The 14,612-nt window shown below is 43.2% G+C and overlaps 1 protein-coding gene across 1 annotated transcript in view; it reads left to right on the top strand.

Annotated features, from left to right (window-relative positions):
• The window catches only part of STK25 (serine/threonine kinase 25), a 28,626-nt gene extending 18,244 nt beyond the window's left edge, over window positions 1-10,382 (top strand). Inside the window, exons 9-12 of the mRNA XM_065410264.1 lie at window positions 880-991; window positions 1,438-1,509; window positions 4,947-5,083; window positions 10,081-10,382. Coding sequence (XP_065266336.1) covers window positions 880-991; window positions 1,438-1,509; window positions 4,947-5,083; window positions 10,081-10,120 — 361 coding nt within the window. The 3' untranslated portion in view covers window positions 10,121-10,382. The remainder of the gene's footprint in view (window positions 1-879; window positions 992-1,437; window positions 1,510-4,946; window positions 5,084-10,080) is intronic.
• The last annotated feature ends 4,230 nt before the right edge of the window (window positions 10,383-14,612 follow it).

Genomic DNA, 14,612 nt, shown 5'->3' with positions numbered 1-14,612 from the left:
TAAATACATTACCTGGCTTCAGAGGAGCCTTCATGGAGGATAGGTCCACCAATGGCTACTAGCCAGGATGGGCAGGGCTGGTGTCCCTAGCCTCTGTTTGCCAGAAGCTGGGAATGGGTGACAGGGCATGGATCACTTGATGATTACCTTTTCTGCCCATTCCCTCTGGGGCATCTGGCATTGGCGACTGTCGGAAGATAGGATACTGGGCTAGATGGACCTTTGGTCTGACCCAGTATGGCCGTTCTTATGTTCAGAGTATGTAGCTCTGAGACCATATTGCAGTAGCTGGATGTGGTCCTGCTACCTGTAGGCAAACTGGTATAAGGGGGTCAAGATGCTTAACAGTGACAAGTGGATTTTTATTTTTTGGGATGGCCAATTTCAGACCCTTTAAAGGGGCCTGACTCTTCTGAATTGGGTGGTTAGAACTTAATGAAAATCAAACCCTATTAGTGCCTCAAACTGGGCATCTAGAATTGCTAGTTACTCTTGAATCTTTACCATAGGTCTGTCGAGCCAGATTTATGTCTTTGGTTCATGCAGGGATCTGGGAATTAAAATAATTGAAATGGTAGTTAGCCTGGCTCTATGCAGTGAGCTGTATGGACCAGAGAGTCTGATAATCTGAAGGTGTTTCAGTTTGGATCAAATCAGATTTTCTAGACTTACTTGAATTAAATTTCCCCAGTGCACCTAGAGTGGCAGCTGTTGTTCTGCCCCCTCACAAAATGCCCAGAGCCCTCGGGTGAAAGGGTAATTATGGCTGGCTGTAATGCATCATCTGGGAGCATAAGGGCTCAGAAATGAAAAGGTTCATGTCCTGTGTGTGTGATATATTATGCAGGCTGTATGTCTAACTCCTCCTTCTGTTTCTAGTGATGGAGATACAGAAGATGGAGACCAGGGTCCAATCTGGACGTTCCCACCAACTATTCGACCCAGTTCCCTTAAACTGCACAAAGGAATAGCTCTCCATGGCTCTCAGAAGGTCAGTCTGCTGACCTTGTCATCAAAAAACAGGGTGACCAGGAAATGAGTGGAGCCTAGGAGCAGGGAAAGCCGCCTTTCCAGTGCACGTGTATGACATTCTCTAGCCTTAACTTTCTAATATTGCCTCCAGCCTGGCACCTGAGCATGGTGTGGGCAGCATTATAGGGCTGCGTCTTCCATGCCCCCAGGATGCTGACAGTTAATGCTCATTCTCTGAGGATGGGAGTAGGAGTCACCCCAGTAGGAGTCAGCACTAGCCTTTCTACCCAACCAGTTTCATTCCTCCAGTTGTATAGAAGAGTAGCTAATTTTGATCTCTGATAGGAGATGTGTTTCAGACACAGGGGAAGTGGCAGACTGAAGCACCTTTGTGGGCTGGGGTGCACCCTTCCATGGGTATGTCTGCTGCATGTATTCATCATCTCTCCGTGTTTTGCTTTCCAGTCTGCTGAGCCCATCAAGCGGCAGCCCCGATCACAGTGTCTCTCCACGCTTGTCCACCCAGTCTTCGGGGAGGTGAGAAGGCCATTTTCTTTGTTAGTGATGGCTGCAGGTGAAGGGGAAGCAGCTGGGTGGCTGTTTGAGAAACATGTAAATGGCAGGGATTCTTGAGGGCGAAGAGGAGCAGGGTGCCTGGCAGGGCCAGGGGGTAGTGAAACATCTCTGTCTTAGTTCAGAAAAGCCAACTCTGTACGTACTGCTTAAAAGAGCTGTCCCCAAAATACCTGTCCTGCCTAAACCTACCCTGGGCAGGAGTACAGTGCTGCCTACAGTTTCTTGCCCTTGTTTTTTCAGCTCTTCCCTCTTCTATGTGAGCCTCATGAGCCCAGGTTACAGAATGCCTGCCCTTCTCTCTGCATCATCCTCTCTGATTGCCTGGTAGCCTGGCCTTCCTCAAGTTCCTCTCCCAATACAGCTTCCCTCACATTACTAGTGCTAGGAGAATGCCTGATTTCAGCAGCCCCCTCACCTGTGTGAGGCTAGGACATGTCCTGCTTGGGCAGAGCAGGAATCAGGGTTTGCCAACTCTGGGCAACTTTATTTATTTGTTACTCTGTTTAAATCCCCTGCCTAATGCCATCTGCACCCACTTTGTCTTCCCCTGCTACATGCTGCTGCCCACAGCAGGTCACCAAAACGGCATTTTTCCAGTGAGAGAAGTTAGATCTAGAATTGGACTTCTGAGAGTTCTAGACCTTCCTTCCATCTGTCCCAAGTTTTGTCCTGGTTCTTTAATAGGTGGGCCTGGCTGTGATTAGCAGAGGAAGTGCTAAGGAATTAGCCACCATGCAAGCGATGGAGTGGGGGGAGGTGCAGAGGACCTGAAGTAACTGGAAAACCTAAACTTGTCCTAATTGCTGCAATGTTGGTGCCTTTTAGAGCTGCTATTTGATTAACATTATGCATGTAACTGGTGTGAGACAGGAGAGTCAAGGTCCGGTCTACATATCTCCTGTGCTTCTATGGCCTCCCATAATATCTTAGCACTGTGAAATCCCAGTGAGAGTCACACCCTTCAGCAAGTGCTTTCAGATTCAGGTGTCTGAAGGCAGGCATCTGAGTGAAAGTGGCCTGATTTTCAGAGGTGCTGAGCACCAGCAATTCCCACTGGCTTCTGTAGGAGAGGGTTCTTCAGGCACCCACACTTGAAAATAATGTCCCCAAAGCCTCTAGGCCAGTGTCAAGTAGACTTGCCTCAAAAAGCAGCCTGCCTGTCACAGCTTCCATCCGTATGTGACTGGGATAAAGCCTCGGGCTGGGGGCACTGGTAAGTGTGTTTGAATAGATTGTGCACATTTTCAAAACTTGTTTTATTTCTTACCCTGGTGGAAAAGGCCTCTAGAACCTAACAGGGATGAGTCAGTGTGATTCTGCAAACCTATACAATTTAATGACCTACAGCCTTTCAAGGGTTTTTTTAACTAGCCTATAGAAAGTTCTCTATTAAATTTCATAGGTTTGAAGAATCACACTGTCTTCAACCCTGTTAAGTTCCAGAAGGCTCTTCCATTTGGCTTGCGTTTTATAGGGTAACTTTTAGAACACATTTACAAAATGCACAAAATATTTAAGGCACTTTCCCTTCCTTAGCTTGAAAAACCAAACTAGCTCCCATCACAGACCACTGAACAAGGTGGGTGATGTAATATCTTTATTGGACCAACTTCTGTTGGTGAAAAAAACAAGCTTTTGAGCTACAGAGCTCTATATAGGTCTGGCTGAACAGTTGGTCATTAGATGTTAGTAGCTTGTGGGTTTTCTACCCACTTTGGCATGTGCTTAGCAAAGGAAAGGCCTCATCCCACTGTCCTTCCCCTGAGACCCTGCACTTGAGTTCTTTCATCAAGTGGAGGTGAAAGTAGATCCTTGGGTGAGATTGTGAATGACCTTTCAGTCCAGCAGTTCTCAGTGCACTGAGTGCTGCTTGTCTGTCATTCCCCAACCTTGGTTGCTGCGTATAAATAAATAGTGAAGTACGAGGGTTGCTGTGACAGCTGAGGCTTTTTTTGTGTGTGAAATGGCAGTTCACTCATTGAGGAAAGGCAGATGTGTCTTGTTAAATAAAGTTAGTTTTCCTCCAGCAGGGGGACTGTGAGCACAGAGATGGTCCCAGCCCCAGATTAGCATTAAGATTTGCCTTGACCTCCTTTCTGTCTTTGTGAGAGGGGAACGTGAACTCAAAGAATTAGGTTGATCCTACGATTACATGCAAGAAACTATGAGGACAAGTTAAAGCCACTTAATCAGCATAGTCGAGATGAAGGTAGTTAAGATTTTTAACTGACCTAGACGGTGGTTAGTTGGCATAGATATTGCGGTGTGAAGAGGAGCTTCTGCTTTCAGCTTTGCTTTTTGTTTAGTGGAATATACTATGGGAAAGGCACAGAGTTCAGTCTGATTGTGCAGGGTACTCTTGCAGGCTGGACTTGGAGAAAGTTACCCAAATGAAGGGGGAAAGAGGCTACAGCAGACAAGCTATTCATGGCCTGGAAAATCTGTGTTATGTCATAAGCAGCGAATAGGTTGTCCTGTTCTGTCTTGATATAGCAATGGTGCTAGGCCTGGAGTTTCCTAATGCTGAATGTTCTGCTCTTTGTGTACTTTAAATAAATGTCTGCACCATGCAACTTGCATGAGCTAATGAAAGATAGAACAGAGTTCTCATGGAAGATAAAATTCCCCCCTATGCAGAAGCTAGGACAAGGCCTATGCTCCACTCTTGAGCATTTAAATGGCACACAGGCCTTATGTCAATGCTCTGCATGGGGGAATCTCCCTTTTTCAGGATTACACTAGATTGAGGGACCGGCTAGCTCAAGGTCTGAAACTTGTCAGCAATCCCGCTTCCACCTCTAGGTAATTAGTTCAAAACAAACCCAGGTTGTTACGGGGAGTGTTCTGTGGCCTCAATCCAGTATCCGTTCCTCACAAAATCCATCACCATACGTGGCACCTCTCTAGTAGCCTCTGTAGAGATCAGTGAGTGAGCATGGCCAATGAACTGTCCTCCGCTCTAGAGGTAGCCACACTGAGGCAGGTTGGCAGTGTGGTGTAGAGAAGCTTGCACTGCTATGTGGTTCCTGGTCTTTGGACCTCAGGGCTGTCAGTCCAGCGCACCTTAATTTGTGTGTGGGAAAACTTGGCAGGGTGTTTGCTTTGTTAAAGGCTTGGCTGTGACTGTCTCACTATGTGAGGTGGGAAGCTAAGTAGCACGTGGAGGAGTGTGTTCAGAAAGTGTGTGAAAACTCACTCTGCTTGGTCTGCCCTTATTCCTATGCAGAGAGGAGAAAGCCCTGGGGTGCAAGGCTTGTAGGAACCTACATGTTAGTTGCCTAGGTCCCCAACAAAACCACATTGAAAAAGAAGACTCCTTAATATTCATTCTACGCTGATCTACTTGGTGAAAGCTTTCAGATGTCACAAGCTGTTAACACAGTGTTTCTGGCTTGCAGCTCAAAGACAAGCACAAGCAGACTGGAGGGAATGTGGGAGCTATGGAGGAGCTGGAGAATGCCTTTAGCTTGGCTGAGGAGTCCTGCCCAGGCATTTCTGACAAACTGATAGCACACATGGTGGAGCGGGTACAAAGGTAAAAACACTCTCTGACATGTGGGATGGGGATTAGGGGCATGCGTTGAAAATTCAGTGGTTCAGATGTGTTATGGTAAAATCACAGGGCAAGTATAGAAAGTATAGAAAAATAGAAAGGAGCATAAACGCTGCCAAATTAAGTGCAAGAATGTAATAAGAAAAGCCAAAGAGGAGTTTGAAGAACAGCTAGCCAAAAACTCCAAAGGTAATAACAAAATGTTTTTTAAGTACATCAGAAGCAGGAAGCCTGCTAAACAACCAGTGGGGCCCCTTGATGATCGAGATACAAAAGGAGCACTTAAAGACGATAAAGTCATTGCGGAGAAACTAAATGGATTCTTTGCTTCAGTCTTCACGGCTGAGATTCCCAAACCTGAGCCGGCTTTTGTAGGTGACAAATCTGAGGAACTGTCACAGATTGAAGTGTCACTAGAGGAGGTTTTGGAATTAATTGATAAACTTAACATTAACAAGTCACCGGGACCAGATGGCATTCACCCAAGAGTTCTGAAAGAACTCAAATGTGAAGTTGCGGAACTATTAACTAAGGTTTGTAACCTGTCCTTTAAATCGGCTTCTGTACCCAATGACTGGAAGTTAGCTAATGTAACGCCAATATTTAAAAATGGCTCTAGACGTGATCCCGGCAATTACAGACCGGTAAGTCTAACGTCGGTACCAGGCAAATTAGTCGAAACAATACTTAAGAATAAAATTGTCAGACACCTAGAAAAACATAAACTGTTGAGTAATAGTCAACATGGTTTCTGTAAAGGGAAATCGTGTCATACTAATCTATTAGAGTTCTTTTGAAGGGGTCAACAAACATGTGGACAAGGGGGATCCAGTGGACATAGTGTACTTAAATTTCCAGAAAGCCTTTGACAAGGTCCCTCACCAAAGGCTCTTACGTAAATTAAGCTGTCATGGGATAAAAGGGAAGGTCCTTTCATGGATTGAGAACTGGTTAAAAGACTGGGAACAAAGGGTAGGAATTAATGGTAAATTCTCAGAATGGAGAGGGGTAACTAATGGTGTTCCCCAAGGGTCAGTCCTTGGACCAATCCTATTCAACTTATTTATAAATGATCTGGAGAAAGGGGTAAACAGTGAGGTGGCAAAGTTTGCAGATGATACTAAACTGCTCAAGATAGTTAAGACCAAAGCAGACTGTGACGAACTTCAAAAAGATCTCACAAAACTAAGTGATTGGGCAACAAAATGGCAAATGAAATTTAATGTGGATAAATGTAAAGTAATGCACATTGGAAAAAATAACCCCAACTATACATACAATATGATGGGGGCTAATTTAGCTACAACAAGTCAGGAAAAAGATCTTGGAGTCATCGTGGATAATTCTCTGAAGATGTCCACGCAGTGTGCAGAGGCGGTCAAAAAAGCAAACAGGATGTTAGGGATCATTAAAAAGGGGATAGAGAATAAGACTGAGAATATATTATTGCCCTTATATAAATCGATGGTACGCCCACATCTCGAATACTGCGTACAGATGTGGTCTCCTCATCTAAAAAAAGATATACTGGCACTAGAAAAGGTTCAGAAAAGGGCAACTAAAATGATTAGGGGTTTGGAACGGGTCCTATATGAGGAGAGATTAAAGAGGCTAGGACTCTTCAGCTTGGAAAAGAGGAGACTAAGGGGGGATATGATAGAGGTATATAAAATCATGAGTGATGTGGAGAAAGTGGGTAAGGAAAAGTTATTTACTTATTCCCATAATACAAGACCTAGGGGTCATCAAATGAAATTAATAGGCAGCAGGTTTAAAACAAATACAAGGAAGTTCTTCTTCACGCAGCGCACAGTCAACTTGTGGAACTCCTTACCTGAGGAGGTTGTGAAGGCTAGGACTATAACAGCGTTTAAAAGAGAACTGGATAAATTCATGGTGGTTAAGTCCATTAATGGCTATTAGCCAGGATGGGTAAGGAATGGTGTCCCTAGCCTCTGTTTGTCAGAGGATGGAGATGGATGGCAGGAGAGAGATCACTTGATCATTGCCTGTTAGGTCCACTCCCTCTGGGGCACCTGGCATTGGCCACTGTCGGTAGACAGGATACTGGGCTAGATGGACCTTTGGTCTGACCCGGTACGGCCGTTCTTATGGATTTGTCATTCAAGAGCCAAAACATCCAAGAAGCGTGTGTGTTGACTGAAGCAAACCTTGAGATGTCTAAGACACTACTTTGAATCATTCTCCATTATGATGCATTGTCATGCTGAATATAGCTGTGCAGAGCGCGTATGGCTGGTGTCTTGAGCATCAAGCGATACTTTCAGCCACTTTCTGCTCTGATGCATGATGTGTCATGGGTTGTTACTAGCCCAGCTAGTGTGACTGTGTACCATATCATTCATTTACACTTCAGAGCATAACCATCCTCTCAAAATCTGGTTTCAAGAACTGTTGGCGCTCAAACACGTGAGCCGTGAAAGCTAACTGCAGCTTGCTAGGACTAACCAGTGGAGCTATGGATGGAGTGTAGTTGTAGTCGTGTTGGTCTGAGGAGATTAGAGTTGAGCTATGTCAGTTTCAGAGGCATGTAGGGAAGGGGATGCACCTTGTCTTGGTTTTACATACACCATGGCAGCTGAAGGGGAATAAGACAAAAGTAACAAACAGTGGAAATCGAAGATCTTCTGTATGCATTTGGATGTTCTGTTGTATTTGCAAGGATTTAAAACTGCTTGTAGTATTTTGGCTGTATTGCTGAGTATTTTTATCCTTTGATCTGCTTATACACAAAGAAATGTTTAATTACACATCACATTTCTTAAAACTCTGCTAGATTTTTAAGTAGAACTCCGTAAGCAGATGAGGTGTAACTTCCTTCATGTCGTTTTGAAGCTGTGATAACTTTGGAGGTTCTGCTGTTGGCAAAAAACTGAGTGCTGATTTTGCTTTCCATTAATATTTTGAGCCAAGAAACTAACCCCCTGCATCCTCCTAAATAACGACCCAACATATGCTTGGTTTCTTTGACTCTTTAGGTAAAGAATAACTATGGGGTTGTCTCTCTTCTTTTGATAGTCCTATAAACCTTTGAATGTATTCTTTGAAAAGTAAGCCCAGACAAAGTTTCTCTCTCCTGTTAGGGTGTAGATGCCATGCTGTTTTATTTCAGGCTTGTTAGCTTTGTTTACCTTATATGTTAATGTACTAGCATTGTATCTGCCTGACCACCAGGCTGATCAGACAAGTAAACACCCATTCTTTTGTCTAGGGTAAACTGGGCTTGTGCATTGCTTGCCAAACACATTTGAAGAACATAATTCTAGCACATATTTATAACTTTTTGTACATAAGTCTAGTGAGTATGTCAGGCCTGACAGGAGTTGCTGACACAGAATAATGAATCACCAGGGTACCTGTGTGTCTCGAGAGAAATGTAAGAGGAACTAAATAATAAGAATAGTTTTTAATGTGACAGGTTCTTTTTTTGCTTGTGCCATTTCCTTTAATATATAGACATGGTTCTTTTTTGCGTTTTTTAATTTGGGAATCGTAATATCAGTTTTTGAGGGCTGAGAAAATAAAAGCTTAAGCTGTCTCTTGTGATTGCGCGCTAGTTCCTTCTTTTTGCTGACAGATTGAAGTTGAAACTAATTCTAATTTACAGAGAGAGAGAGAGAACCCTTGATGTCCTTTACTATTAAATCCATTAAAGTTTATAAGTAAAGGTGAAGCAAAAAAGTATAGGGTTTCAGGTTCTTAAAACCTATTATTATATTGGGCAGCATTGATAACTAACCTGAACCGCAAAACACAAGCCATAGAATTTAACCCAGTGACGCCTATAGCAAGCCCATTATACACCTGAGCCAGAAAATATCTTTTACAAAGTCACAAAATTTTCAGTCTGTCTTAACTGGCAGACAAGCCAACTGGCTGCACTACTACTATCTAGGACAGTGGTTCCCAAACTTTAACAGCTCGTGAATCCCTTTCACTAAAATATCAAATCTCATGAACCCCCTCCTAAAAACGAATATTTCCATGGATTTTCTCTCTTACCTGAGCATAAATTATAGAAGCCGTGATCTTGGAAATAACTTGGTTTTTTTATGACACGCTTATTACACACTAGTTATTATTACAGTATTATTTATCATTACATTATAAACCTTATTACATTATGAAAATGGCAACACTCTTCCAAGATTTCACTTTTGTAGCTCATATCACTTTGATTAAGCTTCCTACATGTTTCATCAAGGAGTACCAGACGTGAAACAGCATGACGGTATTTAAGAAGCCAACTCAAATAAAAAGTTCCTCCCACAAGCATTCGGGTCTTGAGCAGTCCAGGCAAACAACGCACAACTACAACAAAGCTTAAACTTGTTGTGCCAGGAAGACATGGTTACGGGGCTTGGGCTGCCAGCCCCCACAGATGGCTCCCACGTCCCTAGGGATGGCTCTGTCCGCCATTACAGAATTTTTTTCTGCGAACCCCCTGATATATTTCACGAACCCCAGTTTGGGAACCACTGATCTAGGATGAAGTCAAAGGGATTCTTTCTAGCAGCAGCCTAGATGTGGTGGGACTGGCCTGTATATGAACCAAGAAATGTCATCACTTTTGAATACTGATTAATTTTCTAGAGGCTAGGAGAACTTCCTGGAGCTAAGTTGTGACACTCCTATCCCACTTAAGCATTACCCTTGCAGTTGGGTAATGTTCTGAGTTGCTTGCTTACTCAAACCACATGGCAGAAAATGCCCTCCTGTACTGTTATCTAATCATCACCTTTTTCAAGGGCTTTGCTTTTATTTTTTGCCTAGCTAGACAACTGCCATTGCTTTGTCAGTCTATCAAATGAAACTCAGGGGTGTGCAGTGTGCCTCTTCTATCATTGTCCATCATAGTCTCTGGTGGATGTGGGAGGTTATAACCCCCTAGTGTGTCATTCAAATGGATGAGTGCAGCCAGTGTCACCTGTCTGTCCTTTTCCCCCCTTTCTCCCCAGGTTTTCACACAGCCGGAACCACCTGACTTCAGCCCGCTGACCAGTACAGTCGTTGCTGCTCTTTAGGGGGGAGGGAGGATTTTCCCAACTTCATAAGAACTACATCTCTAATCCAGACCACTGTCATCTGCTGTTGGATGTAACATTGTGACTCCAGGACATTTCAGAGCCTTCATCTATACATGTTTCCATGACAACCAAGGGTGGGGTTCACAATGCAAGTACAATTTAGACCTTTTGCAGAGCCCAAGGAGGGGCGGTCTAATTGTTTTTACACTGTTCTCAATGGAGTTTTTAATTGTTCTCCCTGTGGACGTATCCATTTTTATTTGATTCCGAGCTTGTTAAAAGGTAAAATCCCGGCTGGTGGAGCAAGAAGGAAGTTCTCCTGTACTCAGATGTTTCAAAAGGGAAGTATGATGGGTTCAGCCTTCTCCTCTTCCCCAAGGAAGTGTAGGTGAGTGGTAATGCACAAGGAGTACAGATGGCTCCAGGCTTTCCATACACTACAGCATTCTAGTGGAGTCAGAGTGGCACTCTGGCCCCACAAGGATTTTTTCAACTCCTTCATGCACTAGTGGAACAAAGGCTTTAACTAGTAGCAGTGAAAGTAAGTTTGCTGCTGTCCTCCCTACTTTTCATTCAAGAGTAGCTGCGTTGTTTTGTCACTTTCACAGGATGGGTTTGCTGACTGTTCTGCCAGCGGTTTTGGGGATATCACTCTTTGAACAGGCCTTAGCTTTACTACACTAGAGCAAAGTTTGTCTCACTTCCATAGAGCAGCAGCGCCAAGGCAGCTCCATTTGGTCTAAAACTCTCTCAAGCTTCCTGCTGCTTCTAACCAGCAGACATACCAGGTGCGTTGGCTTGTGGCAGACTGAATGCCATGACGCTCCTAAGGTGAGACAGACTAAACACTAAGATTAAAGTGCATTAGAAAAGGGACCTTTGTCACTCAAAGATGTTTAAAAGGTGAGTCTGAAATTCTTTAAAATGATTCTCAATCGAAGAAAATTTAGCTTTTACTTTACCTATTAAATGGCTGATATCATTGCTCCTTGGTGGCTATATCCCAAATGCTGTGCTTGGGATACCAAAATCAATTTCTCCCCTACTTTACTCTCATGAACCATTTCTTAAAACTGTCCCCTAAACAACTTGAAGCCAACACAGTCTCAGCCAGAAGTACAGTCCACATAATGAGCTGCATCTCTCATTATCAACGTATTAGCTGCCCTTCAGTAAAGCAGACACTTTGGTCATTCAAGGTATTCCTGTGGAGCAACTTCACCTAGTTTTGCTTTCTTGACAATGCTAGTTTAGTCAGGAATTTCAGTTCTCCATTTTATGTCATAATTTGTATACAGGATACTCCGAGGATCTGGAAGAAAACCAGGATTGTAAAGAGACAGGGTTGAAATTTTGAAAGCTGGGTGCCTAAAGCCAAGCAGCTAAATCTTGTATTCACATAAGTGATGTGACTTCAGGTAGCTCCTACAGCACCTCTAAAAGTTAGACCACTTAATTAACAGTTAAATGTGGATTGTGCTTCCTACCTTCAGCTGTGCAGGTTTCAGAATGTTGGGCCTGGAGTCTCTCTACAAAGAGAACACATGAGCCCCATCACTTAGTCTTATGCTAAAGTGAATTGCAAACAATCTTTACTGCTCCTCTATGATGTATAAATACAGGCTCAATGTGTTAACACTGCTTGTCTTGTAGAAAATAGCTGCTGTTGTCATCTCTTGCTAGAGCTCAGTTGTGGAGCAGAGTTTATTTTATGTACAGAGGTAGCCATGGAGCCTGTATTTATGCACAATGACAAGTAAAGGGAACACTCAGCCAGGCAAAAGGGAAAGTCTCCTGCTGCTTTTAACTTTATTCTGTTCATGATGGTAGCACATTGTGTTAATAAGGTACCTTGTATTATCCTTCACATGCACTTCAGTGTCATGAGTAAAGATGATTTTTAAGGAAACAATCCCCATAAATTTCCTCCAATATTCTAAGCAACAGTGGTGTGAGTTTTTAAAAGAGCATTGAAAGTAGTGGTTATTATAGCTTTCAATTACACAGAATGCAAAGACTCTAGAGCTTCAACAACCATCACAGACCTTTTATAAACCAAGTGGACTTCTGCTGACATATGAGTGTACTCTCCCTGCTCTCAGCACTGCTGAGCCAGAGGGGAGTTGAAAATTACAGGCCAAGCTCTCTCCTGATACCCTTTCAGGGAAGGAAATACTTGCTCTATTCCCTTGAAGTTGCTTCAGTGATCTTTAAATTGCAGGAATATTGGCCCACAGCTGCAACATAAGATGACTTCAGCTAAAAAATGAGGCTCTAGGACATCATTGAGGGTCACTGTGTGGCAGAGAAAGCTGCCTGAGCCTGATGTCTACCCTGTTTCTAAAGCAGCTGTCAGCTTAAGATCTTCCCCCTTCCTGTTCTAAAGATGCACCTCTTATAGCCAAACCCAGGAACAGCAATTCTGCCTAAAAATGTAGATGGTAGAACATTTACTCTGTTCTCCTGTAGCATTCCCCCAAGAGAATTTGCTGCACAAATAGACCAACTACCTAAGCAGAATATAGCTGTATGGGGAGGGAGGGGTAGCATAAAACAGCCAGATAACCAGAAGGAAAGGAGACAAAACAACAACTGTTAGAGCATCAAGGGGGCTACTCATCTGCCAGCCTATGCAGTTTGCTGGTGGTGGTGGTCTGTCACCCAACAGGAAATTGGGAATCCCTATAGTTGAGTGATTTGGGGGAAAGATGCAGTCCTAGGATGAGAGATCAGGCCTCTGATGTAAAGTGAAAGTTCTGGTGGATCTGGAGCACCTCAAGTATCCTTGCTTGTAGAGAAACAATACAATGAAAGCTTTTTGCCATAGTTCTTTATACAGCCAAACAACAGTACTAAGAACAAACTTGCTGTACTGCTCCAAAGAAACACTGAGCTGCCTGGAAGTATTCATTACGGTTTCTGCTGACTGATGTCTGAGCTGCAGTTTTTAGGCTTAAGCCCCATATTGAAAACTACTCTAGGATAGCTTTGCCTACACTATTTTACTTAAGGGAGAAATGATTGAGAGAGAACTGTTTGCTCAAAGTCACACTCACGGTCATAGTTTCTGGCAAGTCAAAAATATCTATACTGGAAGAGTAAGATGGTGCTGGACCATGCAAACAATTATAGCTGGTTGGGATCAGGCTCCACCCTGCTGCTGTGGAAGTGGATTAAGAGCTAAGTATTTTCTACTCGAGTCACAGTTTACTGAATTCTAAGCAAGATAAAAGCAGAATCTGGTTCTCAGTAAGGGGACAGTGATTGATATAGTCAATTGGGTCAGTCCAACAACCAGTTTAAAAAAAACAGATGCAAATGGAAATAAAATAGGACAGCATGTTTAGTCCAATAACATCAACACCTTTGAATACTGTTACATTGTCCAGCATACTGGCTACAGCAGAAGCTCGGTATGGGTGGTGATGGAGATACAGCTAGGAAGGTAGTTTCTGAGAAAGAGGGCCTACTCTATTTCAAAGCTAGGCTTACAGCCAGCTAAACTAGCAGGGTGGAAAGCGCATTCTCTTTCTGACACTTCCTCTGCCTTTGGATCCAGTTTGAAACGTTAACAGATGTTCACAGCTAAATGATGGGGTGTTTTCTCCTCACAGCTGCGTGCGGCACAGTGAGAGTAGTTGTCCCCTTGGAGCTGAAGGTGGGGTGGCATTGCACAGACAACAAACATGCCTACAAGGTGGGCCAAAGGGAGGGACCTTGTAATCCAGCATGTGCTGAAAATACTTAAGCAGACATGCTGCTGCACTGGTCTGAACAACATGAAACAAACAGAAGACACATGAAATTATCTAGACTGCTAGGAGGTGAAGAACATTTAAATCAGCTAAGGAAATTAACATCCTGCAAAAAATGAGGCTACAGAAGCAGGTATTCTTACTTTTATTTATTTAATTTATTTATATTTTCTTTCAAAGGGCAGCTAAAGAAATTGTTTCATTCTAATACACAAGCAAATACAATAGGGACTAACAAATCAGGACTGAGTTGGTCATGGTTTTCTGAACTGAAACAGTTAAACTATACAGAGTTGAAGACCGTTTGTTTATAGTGGAACAAGAGGACATCTGTGTTAAGCAATCACTCAATCCAGTAAATGTTAGTAACATGTTTAAGAGTCTACAGGATTACAGATCATGCTAATATCAGCTTGGATGTTTGCCAATAGGTGAGAGCCAACAGCATCCTGATAGATAAGTACTTACTCCTTGAAGAAATCTTCCAGTGTACTCCTGTCTCACTCACTCTGACAGAGGGACTGCCCCTGCTCTGTGTAGAAGTATATAGAACACATTCTTTTCTTCAGTCTTTCCAACTCTTCTGTTGGGCTGTCACTTTTCTTCCATTAGCTTGTATGCCTATTGCCTTCCTTTGCATAGCCTCCTTCTTATCAAGCAATTTGGGATAAAGTTTCACCTATGAAAGTTACAAAGGGCTGTACCTGT

The sequence above is a fragment of the Emys orbicularis genome, chromosome 9, assembly GCF_028017835.1.
Source record: "Emys orbicularis isolate rEmyOrb1 chromosome 9, rEmyOrb1.hap1, whole genome shotgun sequence".
NCBI lineage: Eukaryota > Metazoa > Chordata > Testudines > Emydidae > Emys > Emys orbicularis.
This window is presented reverse-complemented; position numbering and strand designations above follow the sequence as displayed.